The sequence below is a fragment of the Mchenga conophoros genome, linkage group LG1 (genome assembly GCF_057382185.1).
Source record: "Mchenga conophoros isolate Kocher_MC1m ecotype Shallow Benthic linkage group LG1, M_conophoros_male_GT1.1, whole genome shotgun sequence".
NCBI classification, from domain to species: domain Eukaryota; kingdom Metazoa; phylum Chordata; class Actinopteri; order Cichliformes; family Cichlidae; genus Mchenga; species Mchenga conophoros.
The window spans coordinates 39,168,892-39,196,572 of NC_140526.1; the positions used below are offsets into that span (position 1 = coordinate 39,168,892).

Below are 27,681 nucleotides of genomic sequence, written 5' to 3' on the forward strand. Positions count from 1 at the left end.
TTTTCTTTGTCTTCCTTGACTCTTGCAAAGTAAAAATCATGTCGGGGAAATAGTAGATTATGGGTCTAAGATGTTTTTAAACTGAAAGGGACAGAACGAGGCAACGATATGACCGATGTGGTGGTGCTGGGTAAAGACCAGCAGGAGAATTCAAACATGTATTATTAAACCTAAAAAAATAACTACTATTCAAAAGAGATTCTTCGCCTGCGCGTTACCCCGGTAACACGGTCGGCAACCTAACATCAGTGTGTTGAGTCGTACTAACATAAAGTTAACATACAATAAATACACACAGCATACAAATAAATGTTAACATTGGACACTAACACTGTTTTTATTTTGTCTTTGTCTGCGGGGACTTTTACAGTAAGGCAAGCAGAGACAATAAAGTAGTAAATGTACTGGTTTTTATACATCGTGCTTTTCTACTGTACCTGAGCACTCAAAGCCTCTTTAAAGAAGGAAAGAAAGAGAAACCTTTATAGTCCCACACGTGGGAAATCTTTGGTCACGGCAGGAAGTACAAGAGAGAAAAAACAATAGAATAAGATAAACAGAATAACATACTACACAAAACGGACAGAACACCATATACAATAGAAAAAGTACAAATAGAATAAAATACTTTGTTACACTGGGAAAATTGCTCTTAGTGCCATTGCAAAACAAGGAGACAGGGCGAGAGTTACAGTTGTGTATGGGATGGTTGTGTGTGTCTGTCTGCACGTGTGTGATCCTCTGCAGAGACCATGTTGTGGAGTCTGACAGCAGTAGGAAGGAAAGACCTGCGGAGTCTCTCCGTCCCACTCGTGGGTGCCGCAGCTGCCACTGAAGGAGCTGCTCAGTGATGTCAGAGTCTCCTGCATGGGCTGGGAGATGCTGACCAACAGCGATGACAGCTTCTCCTGTCACTCACCACCTCCACAGGGTCCAGAGAGCGTCCTAGAACAGAGCTGGCCCTCCAGCCTCTTCGTTCTCTTCCTGTCCCCTGCAAAGACGTTGCCGCCCCAGCAGACCACACCGTAAAAGATGGCTGAGGCCACCACAGAGTCATAGAAGGTCTTCAGGAGAAACAGGAACAACATACCTCATTTGCCTATTCAAACGAGCTCTTTTTTCTTGCGTCATATCTAACATTCATGCTCCCATGGCGCATCAGAGACCAACTTGGTGTTATTCCCAGGATATTTGGCATGCAGACTGGAGCAGCCAGAGATTAAACCGCTAAACGTCCGACTGGTAGATGACCCGGTCTACTTCCTGAGTAACAGTCATCCCAAGTGAGGTAAAGTGAAGGTTACTAATGACTTGTGGCCTCTGACAGTGGGCTTATTTTTGTGTGTGTCCTCTTAGACCTCAGAACAACATTTAATGCTACTGAACAAAATATTTAACTCAGACAGCAAAACTCTTCTATTGACTTATTCTGTGAAGGCAAATTACTCTGGGGCAAATCTTTGTACCTCGGTTATTGTTTGAAAGAAGGAGGGAAACAAGGCTCTGAAGTCTCACTGGCTGAGAGCTATGATGTGGGCTGGACTGGATAATTATTTTAAATTTTTAAAAAATCCTTAATGGCAGAGGCCCACAAAAGATATTAAAGACAATTCAATTTTATTTTATTTTATTTATACAGCACCAAATCACAACAACAGCTGCCTCAAGGTGCTTGACACCCTCTCTGCTTCTAAGATTAGGCTTCAACTTTCTGCTAGAGCATATCGTTAGGGCAGGATCAGGTCACATGAGCCATCCCTTAGGCACGCTGCAATAGGCCTAGGCTGCTGGGGTCTTCCCATGATGCACTGAGCTTTTCTTTTTCATTCCTCTTTTCACTCTCCGTGTGTTTTTAGACTTTAATCATTATTCATTCTTTTTAATCGACGGCTCTCTTCCGTGTTGTCTTTTTTCCTGCCTCTCACTCCCAACCAGTCGTGGCAGATGGCTGGTCTTCCCTGAGCCTGTGTTTTTGCAGTTAAAAGGGAATTTTTCTCTTACTGTTGCAAAGTGCTTGCTTATAGGGTGTTGTTTGATTGCACCATAAGTTACAATGGTGGTGTACCCCAGAGAGCCACATTCGTTGTATAGAAAGCTCGTGGTTAACAATGAATTTACCTGAATATGGTGAAATCTTGCATCATATCAGAGGCCTCAGGTTTCGTAGCTTTGAATAAGGTCTTTGCTTGTCTCAGAGGACAAATTTAATTACATTTTTGAAAATACAATTCAGCTTCCGTGTTGTTCATGCTGGCTTTTAACAAAATATGTCTCATCTGGGCTTTTCCAACTTGGAAAGTAAAAACAGCTGAGGTGAAAAGGAGTTCTAGTCCAGCGTAGTTTTTAATGTGAACGTCATACACCAGACTTTTTTTCCCAATGACTTTAACACACCCACAGATAATCACGCGTAGTTATAGCCGCAGGGAGGTGCTGACGAGCAGGGTGAAAAGGATGTTGTGGCAGTACTGTGAGTTCGAGTTTGATTGGTCGCTTGTGCGTAAAACACTCCGTCCCTCTTTAAACTGCGGTCAGGTTTGGTATAGCCTCTCCTACAGCTGTGTGTTTCTGGCAACTGGATGTAGGAGCCTCTCTTCTTTAAACTGGGGCTCAAAATTGGAATGGTAAACACTAGCTGGGTTCTTTATTGTGCGTAAAGAGCTCCACATCATGTCCAACAATGTGTTGATTAAAACCCTAGAGGGCCTGTGCCTGGACTCAGGTTATATGGCGGGGGAGAACTGCCCGTCACTCAGCCTGTCCTCGGGCAGGTCGGGGCACTCGCAGCCAAATTTGAACACACCTCACCGGGGTCCTTGCTGGCAGCACGCCGGCTCCCTGTACAGCAGAAACGGTAGCTGGGACACTGTGAGCACGCTGCCGGAGGACGTGATAGATATCCTAACGAAATGCCCCTTTCTGCCCGAGCTGGAGGAGTATCCCTGGATCGAACAGGAGCTGCTGGAAGTTGTGCGTAAAGTTGCCCGCACGCGTGCGTCATACACGAGGGAAGCGGTCCACCGGCTCTCTGTCCTGCTCCGGAGAGCTTTGGTGCGCATCTCCCGGGAGGCTCAGCGGCTGAGTGAGCTGCACAGGCGGTGCACACGGCTGGAAGTGCAGAGCGCAGTGAGGCTGGTGTTGAGTTGGGGTCTCGCAGAGAAGTGCATCTCATCTGCTGTGAAGGCGGTGTCCCTGTACTGCATGAACTCAGGCAACACCGCGCGTCAGCGCGGCAAGTCCTCGCGCTGCGGCCTCACGCTCTCCGCGGGCCGTTTCTTTAGGTGGATGGTGGAGACGCGGGTGTCGGTTCGTGTGCACGAGTACGCTGCAGTGTGCCTAACAGCCTGTGTCGAAACTTTGGCAGAGGAAGTGGCAGGACGTGGGCTGCAGGCGGCGAGGCTGACCGCTGAAGAGGAGGGAGGGCAGATCGACGGGGTCATCTGCGGTCCGGTGACCACCGAGCTGCTGGATGGAGCTGTGAGCAACGACGCAGAGCTGTGGGGGCTGCTGCAGGTCTACGAGCATCTCATATGTGGCAAAAATGCCAGTGGTGAGTTCAGTGACCTCATGACGAGATTTTGAAGCTTACTTTTAATAAAGTATAGATCTTTAAAAATTCTGATCTAAATAAAAAGACAAAAAAGGATCAAAATGCAAATGTTATTAATTTATCGCTTAAGTTTAAAGCAGGTATTATATGCACATGTACAGGCTGTTTTTCTCTCCCCTGTCAAGAACCTTAGATTAAAAAATGACAACTACAGAAAATCCAAAATAAGAAATAGCTTTACAACAACCAACTCATCCAAGTTACCTTCCAGCAGATCCACAAACGGTGCTTCAGAAAGTTCAAAAAAGGTTCTGACACCTTTTTTTCTGATACGGTGGATACAATGTGTTCTTTGTGCAACATTCCAATCTAATGTTCACTTTTATTATAATTATGTTCATCTGGTTACAAAACGATTTGTCCATTAGGACTTATTTGTTTTGGAGCTCTTACTTCACTGTCAGTCACAGTGAAGCAGTGTTCTTTTGACCTCTGCTGTTATAGGAGTCATATATATATACTGTATATATGTCATATATAGAGACAACAACACTATGTCCAGCTGTAGCATGCTAGTCTGAGGCTAGTCTGAGGCTCTGCTGAGATTTCTCTTTCCAAATTTTTGTCACATTTATCTTATAATATGTGATATTTCCTCTTCTTTCTCTGTTACACTTTCACATCACAGCTTGTGAGAAAGAGGAAGATGTCTGGATGAAAACCTGCCAGCTTTTGTTATTTCAATCAGTCTTTGAAAAAAAACTCTTCTTCAGTACAGTGCCAGGACTTGCATACATGCATACATGCATACATGCATACATGCATCTGTGACTGACGGTTGTGGGCTACATCTTCACAGGCTGACCTCACTACAGAGGGGAAAAACCTTGACTTCCTACTCGGTCCTCTGTTGAACTGGGTAGTGTTACAGATTAGACGAGTTGATGATGGCATTAAATTGCTGAGAACTCTCCAGAGTCCCGATAATAAGAACCAGAAGCTTAAGAAGTCTACAAACACCACAGAGAGAGCAATTAGAAAATCCTTCAGACAGGAAAGAGGCATTTTGGGTAGTAAGTAGGAAACACTGTCTGTTAGACTCACTGAGGTCAGCTTTGTTCTTCTTAAACATATTTTGCCTTTGAATAATCACAGCATGGACAATGAGCAACTGAGGAAGTGTTACAGAGCAAAGTTTGCATGAATCTTATGTCACAAAATTGACAAAAGATGCTTTCGGCCTTGAGTTTGAAGGGCAGATTAATTCCTTGGGCTCTTTATTGTATTCTTGAGCAGTCTTTGTGGCCTTGCTCCTGCTGTGGGAGGGTGCTGCTGATGGAGAGTGTTGTTGCCATCATTAGGTGTGCTTGATCGGCTGCAGCTTTTAAGTGGGAGGTACATGTTAAAGCAAGATCCACATGAATGCTAGGACTGAGGCTTGACAGCTTCATGTTTGAATTCGGGAGACAGATGGTTACGTTTTTACAGATTTGGATTAGAACTTTGTTTCTTTTGATAAAGCATATAGTTAGGGCTGGATCAGGTGACCCTGAATCCTCCCTTGGTTGTGCCAAGGCTGGTGAGGGCTTCCCATGATGCACTGTCTTTTTTTTCTCTTCACTTACCTTTTTTTCACCCACTGTGTGTTTATACACCACCCTGCGTTTCATCATTAGTTATCATTCATCTTGTCGTGAAATCGATCAATGTAGAGCAGTGTCGCAAACCACGGAGGCCCCAGAAAAGTGCAATCAAACGTTGAGTTTATTAACAGCCCGGAGAAAACATCAACATATGTCTTCTGACCAAAATACATGTTGTGGACACTTATAAAGCAGTGGGGTTACACCCCCCCCCCCCCCCCCCCCCCCCCATGGCGTCAATGACAGATTAAAATAGGTACCAGACATTAGTCACAGTTAATCGTACATCTTGTACATCTTTGATAGCTATAAGCAGACATAGAACTTCTCTTTTCTATAACACCTTCCATGCAAGGTAATAAACTTCAAGCCCTCAGGGTCTCTGGGGCTAATTATTGACTCTGGTCATCTGTTGCCAGAAAGTAAAATGCAACAGGTTTGCAACAAGAAGCTGGGAACATTTGGGCCTCTGCTCAGGCCTATTCCTAGATTATATGTGTTGTAAGCATGCATTGCAGTTATCCTTCTATGTTCTAGTTTCCCTCAGCATGTATCACCTGGACAGTCACGCCAGTGAAGCTTAAGACCCTTAATGAACCGAACATCAACTCAAAATAAGCACAGATATGCAGTATGTATAAAATACTTAATGGAAGGGTCCTCAAATGCAATATCAATACTGTAAGAAATATTATTAAATGAAATAATGCTGTAAAGAATGTTATTAATGCAATTATAATGATGCAGATTATATGGCAGCAATAAAAGAATTATTTCTGTATCTCCACAATCTCTACTCTTCTCCCCTTATCCCAAGCGGATGGTCACCCTTACCTGAGCCTGGTTCTGTCAGGTTTCTTCCTGTTAAAAGGGAGTTTTTCTTTCCCACCGTCACCGGTCTTTACCTCTTTGCCTCAAGGCAACTGTTGTTCTCTTCAGTTCAATGTATTTATATAGCACTCTTCACAGGATAAAAACCACAAAGTGCTTCACAGTAATATAAAAACAGATATACATAAAAAAAAAAACAGCACAATCAAACTTACAGCAGAAATCTAATTAAAAGCTAGTCTAAATAAATGAGTCTTAAGCTGCCTTTTAAAAGAATAAATACAATTAAAGCAACGCAATGATGGAGTTAGAGCATTCCTCAACCTGGGGGCCACCGCTCTAAAAGATCTATCACCTCTGGTCTTAAAACGAGTTCGTGGGACTACCAACAGCCTTTGATTAGATGATCTCAGGCTGCGAGAGGGAGTGTGGGGTTGATGTTGAGAAATGTGGGCAGAGGCATCACAATTCAAAGCTTTAAAAATCAGTACCAAGATTTTAAAATGAATTCTGAAATGTACTGGAATCCAGTGTAATGAGCGTAACACTGGTGTAATGTGCTCCGTTTTTCGTGTCTTAGTTAAAAGCCTTGCAGCAGCATTCTGGACTAACTGGAGACGGTCAAGATTCCTTTTGCTCAAACAAAGATACAGACTGTTACAATAATCTGAGCGAGATGAAATAAAAGCATGAATAACCATTTCTAACTCAGATTTAGACAAAGTTTGCAGTTTGGAGATGTTTCTTAGCTGAAAAGGCAGTTCCTAATGAACTGTCGAGAGTGTTGTTTTGGGGACATGGCAGAATTTTAAAAAAAAAGGTACCTGAGGCTCGGGTGAACAGATGAGCCAAGAGAACCAAGATGCTGTTTGATTAGAGATATCTGGTTGTTGGGGGCAATAATTAATGTTTCTGACTTCTCAGAGTTCAACTGTAAGTAGTTGTCACCAAGCCACTGCTCAAGGGAAGCTAAACATTTAATTAAAGAGGACAGTTTATGGACTTCCATCGGCTTAAAAGAGCAGTAGAGTTGAATGTCATCAGCATAGAAGTGATAAGACCCCTCAGGGAACTGCCTGATTATAAGTTCTAGAGGTAACATGTACAGCAGAAAAAGAATCGGTCCCAGAACTGAACCCTGTGGTACCCCACATGTCAGATCCTTAGAATGTGACATAAACTGATTTGCAAAAACACTAAAAGATCTGTTGGAGAGGTGTGACTGAAACCACTCCAGAGCCAGACCGGATACAGCGACTATGTCCCGGAGCCTGTTAATCAGGATGGTATGGTCAACGGTGTCAAAGGCAGATGTTAAGTCCAACAAAACCATGACTGAGGATGCTCCGGAGTCAGCTGACATCATAATGTCACTAGAGACTTTAATTTTGCGGTTTCTGTTGAGTGACTTTTATGGAAACCCGACTGAAATTTGTCATAAATTTCATGTTTTTCTAAAAAAAAGTGGTAAGTTGATCTGCAACTAGTTTTTCCAGAATTTTTGACAATAATGAAAGCTTAGAGATAAGCCTATAATTCTTAAGCTGTGTTGGATCCAAACCGCTCTTTTTAATATTGGCTCAACAACAGCATGCTTACAGAACCTAGTGACCACACCTGGTGAAACAGAGTTGTGATTTGGGACTATATAAATGACACTGAATTGAATCGTTTCCCTTATATGTTCAAACTGCCTGCAACACGCTGGGATACTACAGGTCCCAACCCTCAAATGAGGACGAACAGGGAAAGTAAATGAATGAGTGCTGTTAGCCTCTGACCCATACACACACACACACACACACACACACACACACACACACACAGCCACAGTGTTCTTCCTGATCTGGCAAGAAAAGCAGTGAAACCTGAGCAAATATTTCCACTTTGTTTGCAGACAGCTTGCTGATAGCATCCACAGACACAGCTCATAATAAATACAACAGAAAGCAGATTTAGGCTAACACTGCAACACACATGGTTGTCAGATCAGCTCAGAGCGAACTCCTTACATGAGGCTTTTTTTGTCTTCCTTTGTGACATCTGTAGTTTTCATCTGCTTCTGTGTAGGTTAAAAAAATCAGTGAACTATTTTTACTCCTGAGCATCCTTCAGTAACTCTCCTCTTTCCTCCAAATATATTTGAATAACTCTGACGTCCTTCAACACGATGCACTGATGAGGCTGATTTCTGGGTCATGAGCAGGATGACAGAGAACAGAAAAAGAGGCGCAGATGAATTACTCTGCAGCAAATACAGTGGTTACAGTTGTTCTGCTGCAAACTGGTAATGGCTCAGAGAGCAGACGCACCCGGTCATGATGGTGTTTGCCGTGTCACCAACAAAGATGGCTTACCTGAAGAACGCTTTGGTTATGTGAAAGCTGACTTAGATTTATTTACTGTGTCAGCTCTACAGGCAGGATCTCAACAACCAAATATTACTGTAATCAGTACTATTAGTGATGTCACAATCCTTTGTGCAAGGTCGTGGGAGCTATCTTTGGGCAGATATTTTGAAGCATTATCCAACAACAACAACAAACTTTATTTATATAGCACATTTAAAAACCAGTGGTGTACCAGCTCACTCCTGGTGGCCGATTGGTGGGGCCTGGCGCCTGTGGCCCGGCTGGGCCCCTTCCGGGGGGGTGGGATGCTCGCAGGCCTCTGGCCTCTGGGCCTGAAGCTCGGTCCTCTCTGGCACAGCTGGCTGCCGGCAGAACCCACGGGCACGCCACTGCAACCCCCTCTGGCCTCTGCTCCGTAGCTGCTGGGTGACCTCTCGTTTGGGGCTCTCCTCAGCTCTTCCCAGGAGGGTGGCACGGTTCCCCCCCTTTTGGTGGTCCTCCTCGGGTCCTTGTACTCTGGGGCCTGGATCTCCTCCATACCTGCTTCATACCCTGGAGGACGGGGCTATTGCTCCCCACACTCCCTAGCAGATCGTTACATGGAGAAACCTTTGGAATACAAGCATGCTGATCCACACAGGTATGCACACAGGTGTACACACGGGTATTCACAGACGCGGACTACAGCTTTCTTGGCTGCTGCCTCAAAGCACATTGTGCGCTGTCTATCTTGCGTGCTGCACAATATCGTTTATTATTTAGTATCTACTGTTATCTACTGCTAGCTAGTTTATTGTGATGGTGCTGTTTTTTATTATGTTGCTCTTTGTTGTTTGCTTTCTCTTCTGTTTTTTTCCTCCATACAGGTGATCCAGGTGTTTTGTTTGTTTGGTTTTTCTTTCTTCCCCCTTTCTCACCGTCTCTTCTCCCCTTTGGTTTTCTTTCTCTCCCTCTCTTTCTTTCATTCTTTCTCCCTGTCCTATCCCCCAGTCATGTCTGTCCCGTTTGTAGCAACCGAAAATAAAATAAATTCATAATTATAATAAAGGTCAATCAAATGGACCAATATGGCACAGCCATGATGATCCACTTGGTAAAATAAATCCGCTTGGCATCTTTCTTGGCCTTAAGACAACAATTCTGACGGCTAAAGATCCAAACGGGACACAAAAAAACAAAAAAAACAAAAAAACAGTGGTGTACCAAAGTGCTTAACATGCAAGAGAATAGGATGAAGTAACAGGGAAGGATGAGGGCTATGGCAAGGTACCAAAACAGCTAGCAAGTTGAATGGCATTAAAACACAAAAGCAAAAGAAATTGCATATGAAAGCATAAAAGAAAACTAAGTGTAAAGGATAAAACAGTCAAAAAAAAAGTTTACTAATGAACACTTGAAATGTTTGGTAAACTTGGTGTGTGTGTGTGTGTGTGTGTGTGTGTGTGTGTGTGTGTGTGTGTGTGTGTGTGTGTGTGTGTGTGTGTGTGTGTGTGTGTGTCAGCTATGACTGAGGAGGACGTGGATGCAGCCAGCTGGAGACAGTATCTGATGCTGGGTCAGATTACATGGAGTAATCCAACACTCATTGGCTACCAAATGTCACTTAATGTCATCTCCATCTGGCCTTTATGTGAAACTATAAAACAGAAGGAAAATGTGGTTTAATGTTTAATGGCTTGGCTACTTTGGGTTGTATTAGCAGGAGGATACAATCTGTGAGCTCCACCACAGAGGAAGGCTCCAGCAGGAGCATTTTATGGACAACTGCACCAAAGTAAATGGTTAACCAGAGGTCGAGCACATTGGACGGCTCTGTCCTGACCAGCTTTAATCAAACTGTAAACTTCTTTGTGACAGGAGGCCGTTTGGATGTTGGAGCTCTGCTCTGCTGTTAACAGCATCTCATGGCTGCTGATTCCTGGCTCTGTGCGCTCATTGCCCCAAGCCAACACAGAATCGCTCCAGACATGCGGCCTGCAGGTTTTAACCAGATTATACGACGAAAACAACATCTTCTGCCTGTGTGTTTGACATTTCTCTGAGCGGAGGCTTTATTTAATCCCACCCAAGTAGGAGCACAGGATTCTCTGTTTCTGTGCCATTTGGCACTTCATGTTTCTTCATGTTTGCTCCATTAGTGTTGTCATGTTGGCTCCATGTGAAACAGAGATCGTATCATAAAAGCCCTGATACGGATTGTTTCTACCATAAGTTGACTTTAAACAGTCTGTTCAGGTTCCTTGATGTTATGAACACTGAGCTAACCCCTGCTCTGACTGACCTTCTGACCTCCGCTTAAAACACTGAGATTGTTTAGGATCATACTGTATTGTACTGTACTGTATTATCATACTGTATACTACACAAACAAGTGACTTACTGGTGCTTTTGGGTGAACTGTGTGAATTCAAAAATCCCTTTTTCATGGTTATAATATTTCTGTAGCTGCAGGCTCTTGTCTACATTGTTGGGTTAAGCATCCATCTCTCTAATATTCTGACCAACAGGTCAAGGTAAAAAAGGCAGTGCTATAGTGGAGACACTGACACCATGGATACCACAGCTAGTTATTAACTTTTATTTAAACTGGGGTACAGGTTTTGGCTAATTAAATTGAGAAAAGTCAGAAGAAATGAAACGCCATGTCCTTAGTAGAATGAAAGCCAAATAAGTGAGGGATGCATCTTACATCCAAAGCATGCCTAATGGTCTGGTTACAATTTGTCAGTCGCAAAAAGCATGCTCTGCCTTTATCATCTATTTTAACGAACCAAAGTATGAACAGGGAGATATACTTAAGAAGGCCTTTATGCAATAAATTATTTAAAATGATTAATAAGATCATTTTCTTAAACTTGACCCTGATGACCATTAGAAAGAATTCGAGACTACTGACTCAGTTTTTAGATGCAGAGGCTCGACTGCATCCACAGTTTTGCTGGTTGAAGATGTGATCACCAGGTAACCTTTTGTTCCCAGCTAGTTGACATCCTATTTTTACTCTAGTGTGATGTAGTCCCAAAATATTAGAACAGCAACAGGTTATAAATGACTTTAACAGAAGTTCAAAAAAGCCTTAATTTATTTGATTAGCAACAATCTGTGATTCCCCGTTTTCTCAAATCAGAACAACAGTTGCCTCAATGTGCTTTATGTTGTAAGGTAAAGATCACACAATAATACAACAGACAAAACCCTGAAAATCATGTGACCCCGTATGAGCAAGCACTTTGGCGCAGGTGGGAAGGAAAAACTCCCTTTTAACAGGAAGAAACCTCCTGCAGAACCAGGCTAAGGGAGGGGCGGGGCCATCTGCTGCGATTGGTTGGAGTGAGAGAAGGAAGACAGGATAAAGACCCTCTGTTAAAGAGAGCCAGAGATTAATAATAACTCATGACTAAATGGGGAGTGGTGAATAAACACAGTGAGAAGGTGACAGAGGTCTGCCTACATGATTCCAGTTGGATGTTGTTGAGTTTCTATTGCTTTGATGCCATGAGCATTACTCTTACTCTTGTTACTAGTCTTTACTCTAAATTATTTTTGTAGCAATAATAAAACCTTCTGCATGTAAATGTTCCATGTTGTCACTATCTGACCCGTTTTCACAGCACTGCAGAGGTTTTCTTTCTTTTTAATGTATTTCCTTCTCTCCTGGTTTAGTCTGGATCGGGACTGAGATTGTAACCTTAAACCCTTACACACAAACACACACTGAAACACGCACACAACCTTTGACTCTCTGGTTCTGTTGTCTCAGCCAAACACTTGCAGTATTATACCATGCAGCAGAAAAGAGCTGTTGTTTTCGGGGCCGGGGACTGAGCCTCTCTCTCCATTTGGGACACACACACACATACACTCAGTCTTTCTCACAGTGTGTGCTTGCAGGCTCGAGGGTTGTTGAGCACTGTTTTCACTGAGCCGCAGGTACACACAAGGAGACCGTCAAAGGAAATGACTTAATCACTCATGATTCTGGATGTAAGCAGGGCAGTGTTGGGAACAGGAGCTCAGGCGTGTCTTTAGGGGGGGTCGGTCCTACACGGGTCGGTATTAGAGAACAGTGATTTGTGCTTTGTCCACTGCAGACTGGTCCCCTGTTGTGCACCAGTGAATAGATGCCTGTTCACCCTGTCTCCTGTCTGTAAACATAGCAGGGTAATGAGCATCGATTATCACCTACACAAGTCCGTTTTTTAACCAAAGATTTCTTTATTTCTGGCCAGGCCTGGTTTTAGAAAGCAGAGATGTTTTTTCAGTAGAGAGGAATGAATCAGCTCAGGCTGATAAACAGTCTGATTAACATTGGTATATCCCAGAGGTGTTGGATGAGGTTTGGGCCACACCGTACGGTGAATATTGTTTCTAATACACTGAGCTGTATACTGCCTCAAGTGTCCTGTAGGTTTTAGATTTCACCCTGGGTGAAAATACCTGAATCAAATGATGAGTTCATTACCAGGCCTCTGGAGAACTTCAACACATGTTGAGGAGGTCATTTAGCCATTTGAATCAGCTGTGTTGGATCAAGGCCACATCTAAACCCTGCAGGACACCGGCCCTCGACACCTGTGGTTTATGGTCATGTCAAGGCTAAAGATCTGACCATAGAGAGAACCAGTGGAATTACATGATTCACAGTGAGCAAGGACTTGGCAACGGTGGGGAGAAAAAGACCCCCAAAACCTCTTTTTGCAAAACCAGGTTCAGGGAGGGGCCGCCATCTGCAGGGAAGGCATCAAAGAGGATGAAGATCTGTCTGTCTTCTGACTGTGAAATCTGCTGGATCTTAAGTTTTAAAAACACTGGAGTATAGTAAGGATGCAGAAAATGCTAGCTTACTCTAGCTAGCTCTTACAATTATTGTACAATCTACTCTACAATATAGAGGTGACTGTTGTTGTGATTTGGCACTATATACATAAAACTGAATTGAATTGAACTTGAAAACTAAGTACCTGTAAACGCTCCAGTGGTTACAACCACTTCACCATCCCCATCTGTCCTGGCTGGTGAGTCATGTTCATGTCTCCATACATGATCACTGTGAATGCCTCACTAAAGCTGGATTTGTATTCTGTTGGGCTTTAGGTTTTGCAGATTGTCATCAGTGATGTGGCTTCCATTGTGCGTAAGATTACGAGTCAGCAAATCCCCGATTCAAAAGCACACAATGGTCAGGGATCTACGAGTGTGTGTGTGTGTGTGTGTGTGTGTGTGTGTGTGTGTGTGTGTGTGTGTGTGTGTGTGTTGGCGTATATCTGTATGGGCTTTTCTAAAGTGGCTGCTTGGCTTTGAGAGTGAGTGCATCGCATCGTACTAGCAGATGGCCTGAAGTGGTGGTGCATCATGTCAATAACATGAGAGAGCTTTTGTGCTGCAGTGCATTCAGAACTGTTGTATCCATGATGTTCTGTGTGTTTGTGAGATACTTTTGTAATGCTACGTTGCAGTGATGAGTTTAAAACTGGCAAAGAGTTTCTGAAGACAGAACCTTCTCCAACCACGTACATAGGCCAAAGTGATGCAACAAACCAACTCCCACCTTTATGCAGGAAACTTGGCTAAAAACTTACAGCTTCATAAATGTTCTTTGTTTTTGTAGGTGAGCTGTCACTCCCAGCCCACATCAGCCCATACACAGAGAGCAGGGAAGATGCCTACATCCAGCTGGAGCTGCGGATGTTGGAGCAGGCGCTCCTTGCCACCTGCGTTGGCAGCATTGGAGAGCTGAGTACGTGTGTGTTGTGTCAGTCAGCACAGTAGGCTCCTGTGTTTTGTGTGTGTTTATTTAAACTGTGACCGACGTCGGACTCCTGGGACACAGTGTTTCCACTTGGTTCCATAACCTGTGGCTTGTGTCCAAATAACAAGAGCACTTTCAGACCCTGCAGCCCACCGCACCTCATTATCTGGCACATAACCTAGGTAGCTACCACAACTAAAACAAGCTAGCTGCAGTAGGCTAACGTTAGCTTTTAAAAAGAACTTATTTCCAGATGTTTCTTTAGGTTGGAGTCTTTTGACGCTGAGAGCAGCTTGGCTGCACGGTCAATAAGAAATGCATTCCTGCCTGTGCACTGCTGGCTCTGTTGTGCTGGCGCCGGGTCCATTGTGTAACTGACGCCACCAACATTAACAGGACGCTTACATTAGAGCCTCTTATTGCGTGTTTTGTTTGGGCTTCCTGCAATGCGTGGAATTACCACAATTAGAGAGGGGATGGGCTAACATATGAAACAGGAAATGACCGCCATGTAATGCATTTAACAAAGTAACTGTATTCTAATTATCACTTATTTAAGTGGTAACTGTAACAGAATACAGTTACTCATATTTTGTGTTTTTAAATACATTATGCTGGTACATGTACTCTGTTACTCCAGAACTCTGACTATTACAGACCCACTGTGATCCACTATGTCAACAAAACTGGAAGGTTCATAACTCAAAAACACTGGATCAGCAGGTAAATGGCAGATCAGAGGGAAAAATAATGCAAATTAAATTGTAACTGTATGAGCTTTATGGCAAATAATCTCAGCCTCATTATTGCTGTTGTTTTTCTTTTTTTTTTACATTATTTCTTTGTCCATAAAACAGACATAACTACAAATATATTAAGTTTATAAACTTTCTGAAATTTCTGAAATATGACAGCCTGTGGTGGTGGGAAATGATGGTTCCTGTCTTTTTGCAGGTGATCTGGTGTGTCGAGCAATGCACCACATGCAGCGTCTAAGAAGCTCGAGTGCCTCCATCAGCCACTCTTCTTCAGCCAATCAAATGCCAGTATCCTGGGCTCCAGATGCCCTCCGCACACTCTACTACTTCCTGTCCAGCCCACAGATGGAATCACTGGAGAATCCCAACCTTGACCCTCCAACCATGACACTGAGCAGAGAGAGGTGTGTGTGTGTGTGTGTGTGTGTGTGTGTGTGTGTGTGTGTGTGTGTGTGTGTGGCCATCTCTATACTGTCTTATGTTAAACTTTTTTCAGGCCATTCTTGCTCCTCCCTCCTCTCATGGAGTGGATCCGTGTTGCCGTGGTGCACGCTGAACATCGCCGTAGCCTATTGGTTGATAGTGATGATGTCAGACAGGCGGCCAGACAGCTTTTGCCAGGACTGGACTGTGAGCCCAGGCAGCTGAGGTAGGACACCAAAGAATAAAACCACTGATCGTGTATACTGTCAAAGCTGGAGTTGACTGATTACCAACCTGTCTGGCATTATTCAACCTTCTCAACTAGACTGTATTGAAAGGATGCCTTAGATCCTCCAGGTACAGAAAGACTGCCTAGTGACCACAAAAAAGAAAAGGAAATCGAGCCTCCAATCAGGAACCCTGAATATCAAAACAAGCTGTATGGATATCAGTATGAGCAGCATCTAGTCCTCTAATAGGTGGATGTTCTCTAAAAATGCCGTGCAGATAGGAGTTAAATTGATATGACCTGTTTTTTTACTGTGTTACTCTGCAGGCCAGAGTGCTGTTTCCAGTTGTTTAAATGTCTGGATGCAGAAGCTGCTTCGGCTAAATTCCAGTTGGATTTAGGATTCAGGATGCTCTCGTGTGGCCGAGCAGACCTGCTCCACCACGCCGCCCGGCTTCTAGGAGCTGAAGGTGTCAACACTATAGACGATCAGGTGAGTGCAGCTGTGTTTCAGTGACTGGAACAGATACTAGGTTGATGTTTATACGTTTAAAATGTAATTCAGAAAACTGCTTAAAAATTTACTGAGAAGACTCCAATCAGAGTAAGGTCAGAAGAGCTCTGCTGGATAAATGTGATACCTTTGTCAGTATACAGATAGATTCATAGGAGACAGAGTCTAATATTGGCAGCTGTGGGACAGCTATGAATAATTTGTTTTCTAATGGTTACAATTTTATTTGCGAAGAAATTCATCAAGTCATTGCTAGTTAAGGTTAAAGGAATAATTGGTTCAACAAAGCTGTGACTCTTTGTCAGTCTGACTGCACTGACATGATGATGTCTCTGCTCTCAGATCTCTTTTTTATAGATTTATAGAGTTTGAAGTGTGTCTGATTTGTTGGCTTCTTCTTCAGAGTAGTCACATTATCATATGCTAGATAACAGTAACCGTAATAATAGGATCATGGACCTCTGTCGTAGCAGAGTTTAGGTAGCTGCTCTGCATTGTCTCGGCACATGGATGGAAGAAGATAACAGTGGCGGTATCACTTCCTTAAAGTTAGTTCCAGCCCTTTGAGAAAGACATCTACTGTAATGACATGTATTGTCCAGTGCTCATTATTGCAAAATTAAAATGATTATGTGTTTTTATATGTGATCTGCTCATTTTAGCTGACTCTACGAGCCAAACGATGCATTAGTCCGTTTGTTTTGTCTTGCATTGATTTACGATCTACAAATGTAAAAATGTAGATTCTTCTTTTGTGCACAAATAATGAGATACAACTGTATCTATTTTCACGATGCAAAATCATTAACATTTTAAAAATCTTAAATACATCTTACATATCATGTGTACATAGTTGCACTGGTGGATGTCATTCTGTTCCTCTGTCTCCTGATGTGTTTTCCATTGTATTACTTTGTATCTAAATTATGTACATAAATAAAAAGAAACAAAACCTACTATGTGTTCTTGCAGGGAATGAGCCCTCTAATGTACGCCTCAGCAGCAGGAGATGAGGCACTAGTGCAGATGCTCATTGAAGCCGGAGCTCACCTGGACATGCAGGTAAAGAGTGATGGTGGTGTAGGTAAAACCTCATTGCATAACAACAGGTTGTGAAGTATGTGTGTGCTTTATGTTCAGGTCCCTGGCAGCTCTGCCAGACATCCGTCTGTTTACCCAGGCAGTCGGCACTGGGTGGCCTTAACATTTGCTGTGCTTCACAGTCACCTGTCCGTGGCTCAGGTGAGTCCTTCAAACAGACTCCATCAGCAGAAAAACATTTCACTGGACTACTGAAATTAGCATTTTAATTGCTGCAGTGGTCTGACTGAATGAGTCTCTCACAGTATCGTGTTTCTCATGCTGGCAGCTGCTTTTGGAGGCCGGTGCAGACGTGGAGGGTGGAGCCTTGCTGGACAGTCAGGAGAGCTCAGCTGAGACACCACTACAGCTAGCTGCTGCAGCAGGTATCATTCTGCTGAACATTTTAGCGTATGTAATCTGAAGTTAACTGACAAAACTGTAGCTTTACCAAAGTGGACCTTTTTGATCAGAAACACATTGTTAATAAGAATAAATTACAATGGTGTAAATAAAAACTGGTTACAATATAACATCTATTTTGAGGTTTTCGCGTGGTTGACTGTTTGGTGAAAACTATTTGTATGAATAGATGTTTTAGCAGAATAATGACTTGTATACTGACAGCGCTGCCAGTTTAGGCTCTATGAGGGGCCATGTGACCACGAGTCACACATGTCACATGTCACATGTTTCGAATGGATCCACCAATAGAACATCCGATCTTCTCAGGTTACTACGACATGGTTAGCCTGCTGCTCGCTCACGGAGCAGACCCTCTGATCAAAGTGCATCATGGGAATTCACCGCTGTATGAAGACATGAACTGCTTTAGCTATGCAGCAGCACATGGGCACAGGTGAGACTTAAAGTTCCACATTTTCCAGTTCCTGTTTTACCTTGCTCTTTCACACATATATAGCAACACATTTGCCCTTTCCACCTGCAGAAACATCCTCAGGAGGCTTCTGCAGCAGCCACAGCACAGGAAGGAGGACATCCTCTCTCTGGAAGAGATCCTGGCTGAAGGAGTGGAGGATGAGGAGGAAGAGGAACTAAAATTTTCAACACAGCCTCTAGCTCCTGACTCCCCAAGCATTATTCCGAGTTTGTGTAAGAACAGGATGAAGGCCCTGCAGCAGGCAGCCTACTACAGCGCGGAGCACGGCTACCTGGACGTCACCATGGAGCTCAGAGACATGGGTAAGCACGTGATGTCAAACTGAGGAACTCTGAACTGGGGTAATCGACTTTTAATTAAGAAGTAAATACATATGCACTGCAGGCTCCTGGTATAATTTTGAAATGTGCGTAATTAATTGTAAACTTGTGACAGATAAAAACAAAATTTCATGCTGAAGAAATCAGAGGAGAGCAAAATGTGAGATTTACAGTCCTTTATTACAAAGCTCAGGATGAAAATATCCATGAATATCAGACAGAGCTTCATCATGAGCTTCATAATGAGCCCAGTTACACCTTATTTGTTACTTTAATTGGCTCGAATGAAATCAAATTGATTGAAAAATTAGTTCATTTAAAAACACACGTCCAGTGAAGTGAACACATTGAAACTATTAGCCTAGTGTGCAGCCCTAGCACAGTACCAAGAAGCAGGCACAGAGGTGTATTTATGAAGCTCATTGCTGGGACATGAAAATCTACCTCAAGTGTTCACTGCTTGATAGAGTTATTATAATCTGACAGGAGGGTGTGTCGACATATAGAACAATCTGGAAAACAAAGAAAACATGTTTCAACAGCGAGCGTTTAAAACTGTGATCTAGTATTTTTATATACACTCAACAAAAATATAAACGCAACACCTTTGTTACTGCTCCCATTCCCCATGGGATGGACGTAGAGACCTAAAATTCATTCCAGATACACAATATAACCATCCCTCCCAAACAGTGGTCACAAATCAGTCCAAATGTGTGGTAGTGGGCACATCTGCTATATTGAGATAATCCATCCCACCTCACAGGTGTGCCACATCAGGATGCTGATCTGACATCATGAGTAGTGCACAGGTGTACCTCAGACTGCCCACAACAAAAGGCCACCCTGGAATGTGCAGTTTTTTGGGCTATTGGGGGTCTGGGGACCCAGAACCGGTCAGTATCTGGTGTGACCACCATTTGCCTCATGCAGTGCAACACATCGTCGCATGGAGTCTATCAGATTGTCAATTGTGGCCTGTGGAATGTTGGTCCACTCCACTTCAATGGCTGTGCGAGGTTGTTGGATATTCGTGGGAACTGGTACACGCTGTCGTATACGCCGGTCAAGCACATCCCGAACATGCTCAATGGGTGACATGTCCGGTGAGTATGCTGGCCATGCAAGAACTGGGACATTCTCAGCTGCCATCTGCCCTGAACAATGTGAACCATGATTCATCCGTGAAGCGCACACCTCTCCAACGTGCCAGACGCCATCGAATGTGAGCATTTGCCCACACAAGTCTGTTACGGCGACGAGCTGGAGTCAGGTCAAGACCCCGATGAGGACGACGGGCATGCAGTTGAGCGTCCCTGAGACGGTTTCTGACAGTTTGTGCAGAAATTGTTTGGTTGTGCAAACCAATTGTTCCAGCAGCTGTCTGGGTGGCTGGTCTCAGACGATCTTGGAGGTGAACCTGCTGGATGTGGAGGTCCTGGGCTGGTGTGGTTACACGAGGTCTGCGGTTGTGAGGCCGGTTGGATGTGCTGCCATATTCTCTGAAACGCCTGTGGAGACGGCTTATGGTTGAGAAATGAACATTCAACGCACGGGCGACAGATCTGGTTGACATTCAAGTCAAGTCAAGTCAACTTTATTTGTCAATTCTGCCACATGTACAGGACATACAGAGAATAGAAATTTCGTTACTAGGGGAGAGGGGGCAGAATCGGGAGGGAGTTAAGCTTCCTGACAGCCTGATGGATGAAGCTGTCCTTCAGCCTGCTGGTCCTGGCCTGGAGACTCCGCAGTCTCCTCCCTGACGGCAGCAGCTTGAAGAAGCTTTGCATTGGGTGCGTGGGATCAGCCGCTATGCAAAGGGCTTTTTTAGTGAGACGGGTGCTGTAAATGTCCTGGAGGGAGGGGAGAGAGACACCAATGATCCTCTCTGCAGCCCTCACTATGCGTTGGAGGGTTCTATGGCAGGACGCATTGCAGGCTCCAAACCACACAGTGATGCAGCTCGACAGGATGCTCTCGATGGTGCCTCTGTAGAAAGTGTACATGATGGGGGCTGGTGCTCCTGCTCTTCTTAGTTTGCGGAGAAAGAAGAGACGCTGCTGTGATTTCTTGGCCAGTGCTGTGGTGTTGTACGTCCAGGAGAGATCCTCTGTGATGTGCACAACCAAGAACTTGGTGCTGCTCACTCTCTCCACAGACGCTCCGTCAATGGTCAGAGGAGCATGTTGGGTGTGCATTCTCCTGAAGTCCACAACAATCTCCTTCGTCTTCTCCACATTCAGAGAGAGATTGTTGTCAGCACACCACGTGGCCAGGCGTCTCACCTCACTTCTGTAGTCGGTCTCATCCCTGTTGCTAATGAGACCCACCACCGTTGTGTCGTCCGCAAACTTGATGAAGAGGTTGGAGCTATATGATGGAGTGCAGTCATGGGTCAGCAGAGTGAAGAGGAGGGGGCTCAGAACACATCCCTGCGGGGCCCCCGTGTTTAAAATGATGGTGCTGGGTGTATTACTGCCGACATTCCTGCTGTCAGCATGCCAATTGCACGCTCCCTCATTGCTTGTGGCATCTGTGGCATTTTACTGTGAGACAAAACTGCACATTCCAGGGTGGCCTTTTGTTGTGGGCAGTCTGAGGTACACCTGTGCACTACTCATGATGTCAGATCAGCATCCTGATGTGGCACACCTGTGAGGTGGGATGGATTATCTCAATATGGCAGATGTGCCCACTACCACACATTTGGACTGATTTGTGACCACTGTTTGGGAGGGATGGTTATATTGTGTATCTGGAATGAATTTTAGGTCTCTACGTCCATCCCATGGGGAATGGGAGCAGTAACAAAGGTGTTGCGTTTATATTTTTGTTGAGTGTATATAAAAATACTAGATCACTGAGAGACGTAAAAGAAGTTGAGGATGTGACAGCTAGTGCTGTCAGCGTTAAACGCGTTAGCACGGTTAGCTCGTTAACGCGTTTAATGCTGACAGCACAAATTTCAATATAAATTTGAACCCTTTTTTTTGTTGTCCATGAGGTGTGCACGTTCTCTTTGTATTTGTGTGCTTCAACAAATGAAAGTGAAATAAACTGAATGAACTAACAAAAGCATTCAAAATCCAAACTTTGTATGATGCCAGGAAACTTGGTGGTTTTCCATATATTGCATTGAAAGCGTCTTTATAAAAGGAACATTTGCAATCACCTGCCTGCAGCTTCCTATTTCCTTTGGCTTTGATGAGCAGCAATCCAGAGAGCGGCGGGGAAAAACACAGTAGTTTAACAGCTTGTTGCTTCTGGCTCCAACTGCACAAAGACCTCAAACACGTTCCCTGGTTCCCTCTCGCTGATCTCTCCAGGTGTCCCCTGGAGGCTGCACATCTGGTTAGAGTCTCTGCTCAGAGCCCAACAGCTGTGTAGGGACGATGTCATCATTTCCCTCCTCACAGAGTTCACCTCTATCAGGACGGAGGACTACAGCCCCGGGCTTCTCTCCACGGGCATCCCGCTCATGTTCAGCATGTTGGAGACCACCAAGGTACAACTCAGCACCTCTGCATCTCTGATTATGTGGATTTTCCTGTCTTTCCATAATTTCATGGAAATGCGGATAAAGGGTTTGAGGCAGAGCAGCTAAACAAAAGAAACAGAAATGATGATTCCTGACCTGTCTTGAAAAATAGCGATGGTACATTTTTATTGTTAAACAGATTTTAGAGAGTGGTGTCACACTCTGTGCCCAGTACAACAAACATCTACTAGCTCTACAAGGTGGCGGATGTTCAGTTGGTTTTTTGCTCCCATGCATGAAAGACAAACTGTGTGTCACAATGATACTGCTGCAGAACGTGACGAAGCGTAGTTCCCGACCACTCCCACACTTTTGAAAAGGTACACAGAGCCAACCATTTGGGGACATTTATACCTGCACTGGGGACTATTCTGAAATTCAAACCTGTTCAAACTATGACACCATATTATAAAAATATTTTCTCATTTATTTACATACTTGTTTGTTCTTTGGTAATTTCTCAGTAAAGTTCATCACAGCACTCAGCAGTGGCATTAGTGTGAGCCACGTTCACACATCCATCAGTGTCATTCTCACATGCTGATGGATGCTTCGGGGAAAATTTCCCGCAGATGCTTCACCACTGGAGGAGTCAGAGTTTGGATCATCAGTCTTCTTATATAATACAGCATATATAAAGGACTGTGTGTGTGGATGTGTGCTGCTGAATGTGCAGAGGTCAGTGCTACGATGATCTCCTGTTCTGTTTTATTCTATGTAGGACTACGTGGTAACAAAGCGTCTGGCGACTGTCTTTTCTCTCTGCTACGGCTCGTCTCCCGTTCCTCCGGTCCCACCTTTGGACGTCACTCTGTCCACACAGCTGGGTAACACTCCCCTCCTGCCAGTGTCAATGTTTAACATGTTACATTTGACCAACTTATGAAGGATTACATGGTTGTCTCTGCTCAGATATTCATTTTCTGAACAACAAAGAGATGTCAGATGTGACATTCATGGTGGACGGGCGCCCATTCTTTGCACACCGAGTGCTGCTGATGTCTGCGTCAGACAGGTATCATCTCTCTTCTCTGACTGACATTAGCTGCCTGTTATTATTAACCTATAAGAGGCTGCAGACATGTTCTAGTCAATGCAAACAAAATTAATGTGTAAGGGCATGTGGCAAAAGGACTATACAATGCAAGAATATAGGCTCGTGCACGCAATGCTTGGAGAAATTGCATAACATGTAAATTGTAAGTAGTTAAATTTCCAATAATGAGGTCAGGGTACATGTGTAAATAAGAAGTCTGGGTGAGCTAACGGCTCAAGCTTTTGACTCCTCTAAACGCTACATTTCACAGTTTTTCTACTCTTGGATCTGTATGATGTCACTGAGAGCAGATATTATTAATATGATTAACTCTACAGCTCTAATTCAGACAGAGAAGGACATGAGGGACTGCACATGGCTCTAGTGTAAAGTTATTTTGAGCTCTTATTTAAGCAAAGCTCGTCTAGAAGAGTTATGATAAGTGAAATCCCCCAACAGACTCTCCAAACATGCTGCTGACTCAAAAACACTTAAGCACACTATAAAGTGCTGACAGTGTGAAATTAACCTAAGATGTGAAGCAGCTTTGTATGATTCATAACAGAGGAACCTGTCCACTACACTAAATATTCTGATGTACGTATGTATTGGAGTAGGCGTGTTCAGATCCAGTAAAGTGGGATTTGGCAGGTTGGACCAGTGTGAGGGAAGAAAATAATTTAGAAATAAGACAAATACGCCTGAGCAGTTTTTTTGTCTTTGCATACAGGCTGTGATCAGCTGACCTGTTTGTGGTTGCTGCTTGCCGCCCTTGATTCTAACACTGCACTGCCGTAAGCTTCACCACAGTACTGCTCGCTAAGCAGTTTAACCTGCACCAAACTGTATTTTCATGAAACCTTTGAGTAATACAAAATAATTATACCTTAATTGTTTCTTCTCACAATATGTGAGATCAATTTCAAAATATCAACATTGTGAAATGGATCCAATATTATTATTTTTTAAATAGCACGTGTAACTTCACTGAGTGACCCGACACGGCTCCGTGGGTGTGTTTTTGCCTTTTTCTTTTATTTTGATACAATCCGTTTTTATTATTCGTGGCACTTTCCGGCGCACGCTGCTCCAGCAGCTCCTCTCTCTCCAGCCCGGCTGCTACTGAAATAGGGAAGACCTACACAGCACACCCTGAACCTGCTGCTCCACTCCTCCCCTGCAGCCGAGCCACCAACCACACCCGGACACATCATGATTTAGAACCAAACTTTAAATGTTCATTTTATCAAATGGCGCTGAGCACTGCTTACCTAGAAATGAACCTTTCATCCACTAATAGGAGGCATTCCTCAGTGAGCTTCCGTGTGCTATGATAACCAATGAGAGAAAGTATCCATTTTAATGTGATTATTGATCATTAATTCTTTCAGAACAGCTCTTACACTTTATTTAGAAAGTTTATGTGAACAAGTGGCCTCGAATGTCACCGCCTTTTTAAAGAATGAAATGTGTCCTGATGTGCGTTCTGTCCTGGCAGGTTTCGCCAGCTGCTCGCAGATTCCCCCGATAACATCGTCCACATCAATCACATGACCTACGGCACCTTCCAGGTGAGGAACTAGCTTACTCCTTGTGCTTCGGTGCAGATGTGACTGAGACCTTTAGGTGGATGAAGGCTGTTTGTTTCCCTGCAGATGATGATGAAGTCTCTGTACTGTGGAGGAACTGAGGGGCTGTCTGTGTCTCCCTCTGAAGCTTTGAAGGTAAACGTCCCACAGACTGTGAGTCAATGCCTGCTCCAGTCTGGGCCTTTTTTAGGATTTCCAGCTTGTTGTGGATTGTACTGGTTTGTGTTTCATTAGATGAATCTCTTTAAGCCACTGACTGTGAGGTAGGTTTAAACTATTTATGACTTACTTCTGTCACCGGGGCAAATATTTTAGACGGCATCTGTTATTTTCTGTTGTTTCTGCTGGCAAATCAGTCAAACATTTCTTTTTGGTAACGTGCTTTTTTGGACAGGAGCAGCAATCGTGGCTCAAGAGTTGGGCGTTCGCCTTGTAATTGGAAGGTTGCCGGTTCGAGCCCTGGCTCCGACAGTCTCAGTCGTTGTGTCCTTGGGCAAGACACTTCACCTGTTGCCTTCTGGTGGTGGTCAGTGCGCCCCAGGGTGGCTGTAGCTACAATGTTGCTGCCATCACCAATGTGAATGGGTGGATGACTGGATGTGTAAAGTGCTTTGGGGTCCTTAGGGACTAGTTAAGCGCTATACAAATACAGGCCATTTTTACCATCAGGTTATTACTATGGCAGAAGTACACATCCACAAATGATTTTAACGTGTATTCACCACTCGTGTGTGCATATCCAGCTTTGTAAATAGTGTAAAGTACACTGATGGTTTACTCTTTGGTATCTGTCTCATAGCTGTTGCCAGTGGCCACTTTCTACCAGCTCCGAGGTCTGCAAAGACGCTGTGAAATGTCACTGTCGCAAAGCCTTACTCTGGACAATACTGTCAGCATATACAAGGCTGCTAAGGTAAAAACACACAAGCTGACATGTAAGACAGTTAGATATCTGGGACACAGCTTTTATTCAAACCATAGACTGCATATGAAAGCACTGTCATGAAAAGTAGCAGTAGTAGTAGCCACGGCAAATCTAAATATCCCAAAAAAGATGAAATTGAAGGGGAGACTGATCAAACATAACTCAGGTAAAGTTTTGGATTGTTGCCTTTTGATGGGCAGTTACAGAACCTGATGATAGGACTCGTATAAACTCCACCACAAACTGTTTCTCTCACTTTATTACTTTAGATTACAGAGAAAATAAAGAATAGGCAGAATTTGTGATTTCTCATATTACATTTGATTGATTGGACCATGTTCTATTTAGACCTTCATGCTTCAGGCTGTGAAACTAAAAACTCGAGCCTTATTTTCTTTTAGGTGTAAAAATTATTGTATTTTTTAATGGTGACTCGAATTTCAAGATCATAATAGAAGGAACAACTGTTTGCATAAATGTTGCTGCGAAAAAAATCTCCAAGGAAAAATTTCTTATATCAACATCATATATAAAATGGATTATCGCAGAGACACTGACTCAGCTTCTGCACTTGCAGCACCATGGAGGAGCTGAACTCTGCAGGTTTTGTGAAGGATTCTTCCTGCAGAACATGGATCAGCTCCTGGACAGGGAGGACTTCCACAGCCTGCTGCTAGGAGGTCTCAGTCAAGAGCTGCTATACCCAGGCCTGGGCACCCGATCTGGACTCGACCAAGATCAGGATCTACTGGTCCTCCTAAGGGACTTGGAGAATGTACTTATCCAGAGACTTTATATCCTCCACTCTGCATGTCGAGAGTAGAAATGGTGGAAATGTTGACTGTGTTCGACTTGCTGTCAGATTCAGTCCTGTTTTTGTGGTAATCTGAAAAACTGTTGCTAGCAGATTTTATTAGCTAGCTCAGCGGTCCCCAACCCCCAGGCCACAGATCGGTACCGGTTCGTGAGTCGTTTGGTACCGGGCCGCGAGAGTTGAGGCTCGGGTGTGAAATTTATGTTTTTCAGGGTTTTTAGTGTTATTTTTTTTAATCGTTTTTATCGTTAACTCTGTTTCCCTGGGTCTTTTCCCGTGTGTTATGAATAAATCTTCTTTTTTTTGGTACCAGTACTGGTTATATTTTGTTGTATTTATCCGCGACACCTTAAAGGCCGGTCCGTGAAAATGTTGAAAATGTTGTTGGACATAAACTTGTCTGTGGCGCAAAAAAGGTTAGGGACCGCTGAGCTAGCTAACTGACAGACATAAACGGAGAAGCTGGAACACTATTTTAAAAATACTCCATGAAACTGCTAAATGGTTTGGTGACATTTAAATAAAGATTTATGGTCTGGGGAAATATAAGGAAACTCAGTTTGAAACCATCATAGATGATAGCACTGCTGTCTCAGGATTGACTGGTTAATTGTTTGGTCCATATATTGTTAACAGGACGGACTGTCTGGGAATATTAAGGTGTTACCGTTGATAAGGTGAAAGGTGCTACATCAATAGGCTTTAAGAACAGATTCATTTTTTGAAAGTGGGAGAAAAAGACTGCCTGTAAAGAATACCACCAATGAGCCTGAGTGACTGCGAGCTTCATTTATGGCTACATTTACAGAATATCTTATTAGTGTAGCGAATCCAAGATGGCGCCAGTGTGTACGCCAGGCCGTCTTCATCTCCCCAAGCTCTGAGTACTGCTTGCCGTTTTGCTTTATGTATGCTTCCCGGCTGTTTTTGCACTAATTGCCTATGATCGTCAAGCTCTTTTGAATCTTCGACCATTGAACCATCAAACGCCAGACGTACGCTGGGAACCAGGGACTTTCCCCCCGCTTTCGACGGATATTCTTCCCCTCGTACGCCACCTGTCTTTTGCCTCCTACAGAAAAAACGACCTAGGAGACAGGGTAAACGGAGCGGTATCCGTGAACGCATCAAGGCCTACCTAAAGTCACACGAAGTGATTAACCACTATGTTATCTTGGATATTTTACGTTCCTCCCCATCCTTCCAGGACTGGTCTACCTTTAGGCTGATTCGCCATGTCGGCCAGCATGCTCACTCGGTCTACCTGCTTGGTGTTGGATGCAGACCTCCAGAGGTGGCGTGAAGCACAGCAATCTACGCCTGTTGAGGCGCACTCATAGAAGTGATAATGTGACTACGATCCGGATGGCACTGCTCAACACCAGCTTATTAAAGAACAAGTCCTTAATCCTAAATGACTTTTTTCT

The 27,681-nt window shown here is 43.8% G+C and overlaps 1 protein-coding gene across 1 annotated transcript; it reads left to right on the forward strand.

Annotated features, from left to right (window-relative positions):
- Positions 1 to 2,553: 2,553 nt before the first annotated feature.
- LOC146583802 (ankyrin repeat and BTB/POZ domain-containing protein 2-like) lies at positions 2,554 to 26,888 on the forward strand. Its single transcript, XM_085281291.1, has 17 exons — positions 2,554 to 3,550; positions 13,984 to 14,112; positions 15,079 to 15,286; positions 15,379 to 15,531; positions 15,862 to 16,027; positions 17,021 to 17,110; positions 17,189 to 17,290; positions 17,418 to 17,514; positions 17,861 to 17,987; positions 18,078 to 18,331; positions 21,679 to 21,857; positions 22,612 to 22,717; positions 22,803 to 22,905; positions 24,425 to 24,497; positions 24,582 to 24,650; positions 25,315 to 25,428; positions 26,018 to 26,888. Exons 1-17 carry the CDS (start codon positions 2,671 to 2,673, stop codon positions 26,261 to 26,263), a joined length of 3,096 nt encoding a protein of 1,031 aa, XP_085137417.1. The 5' UTR covers positions 2,554 to 2,670; the 3' UTR covers positions 26,264 to 26,888.
- The last annotated feature ends 793 nt before the right edge of the window (positions 26,889 to 27,681 follow it).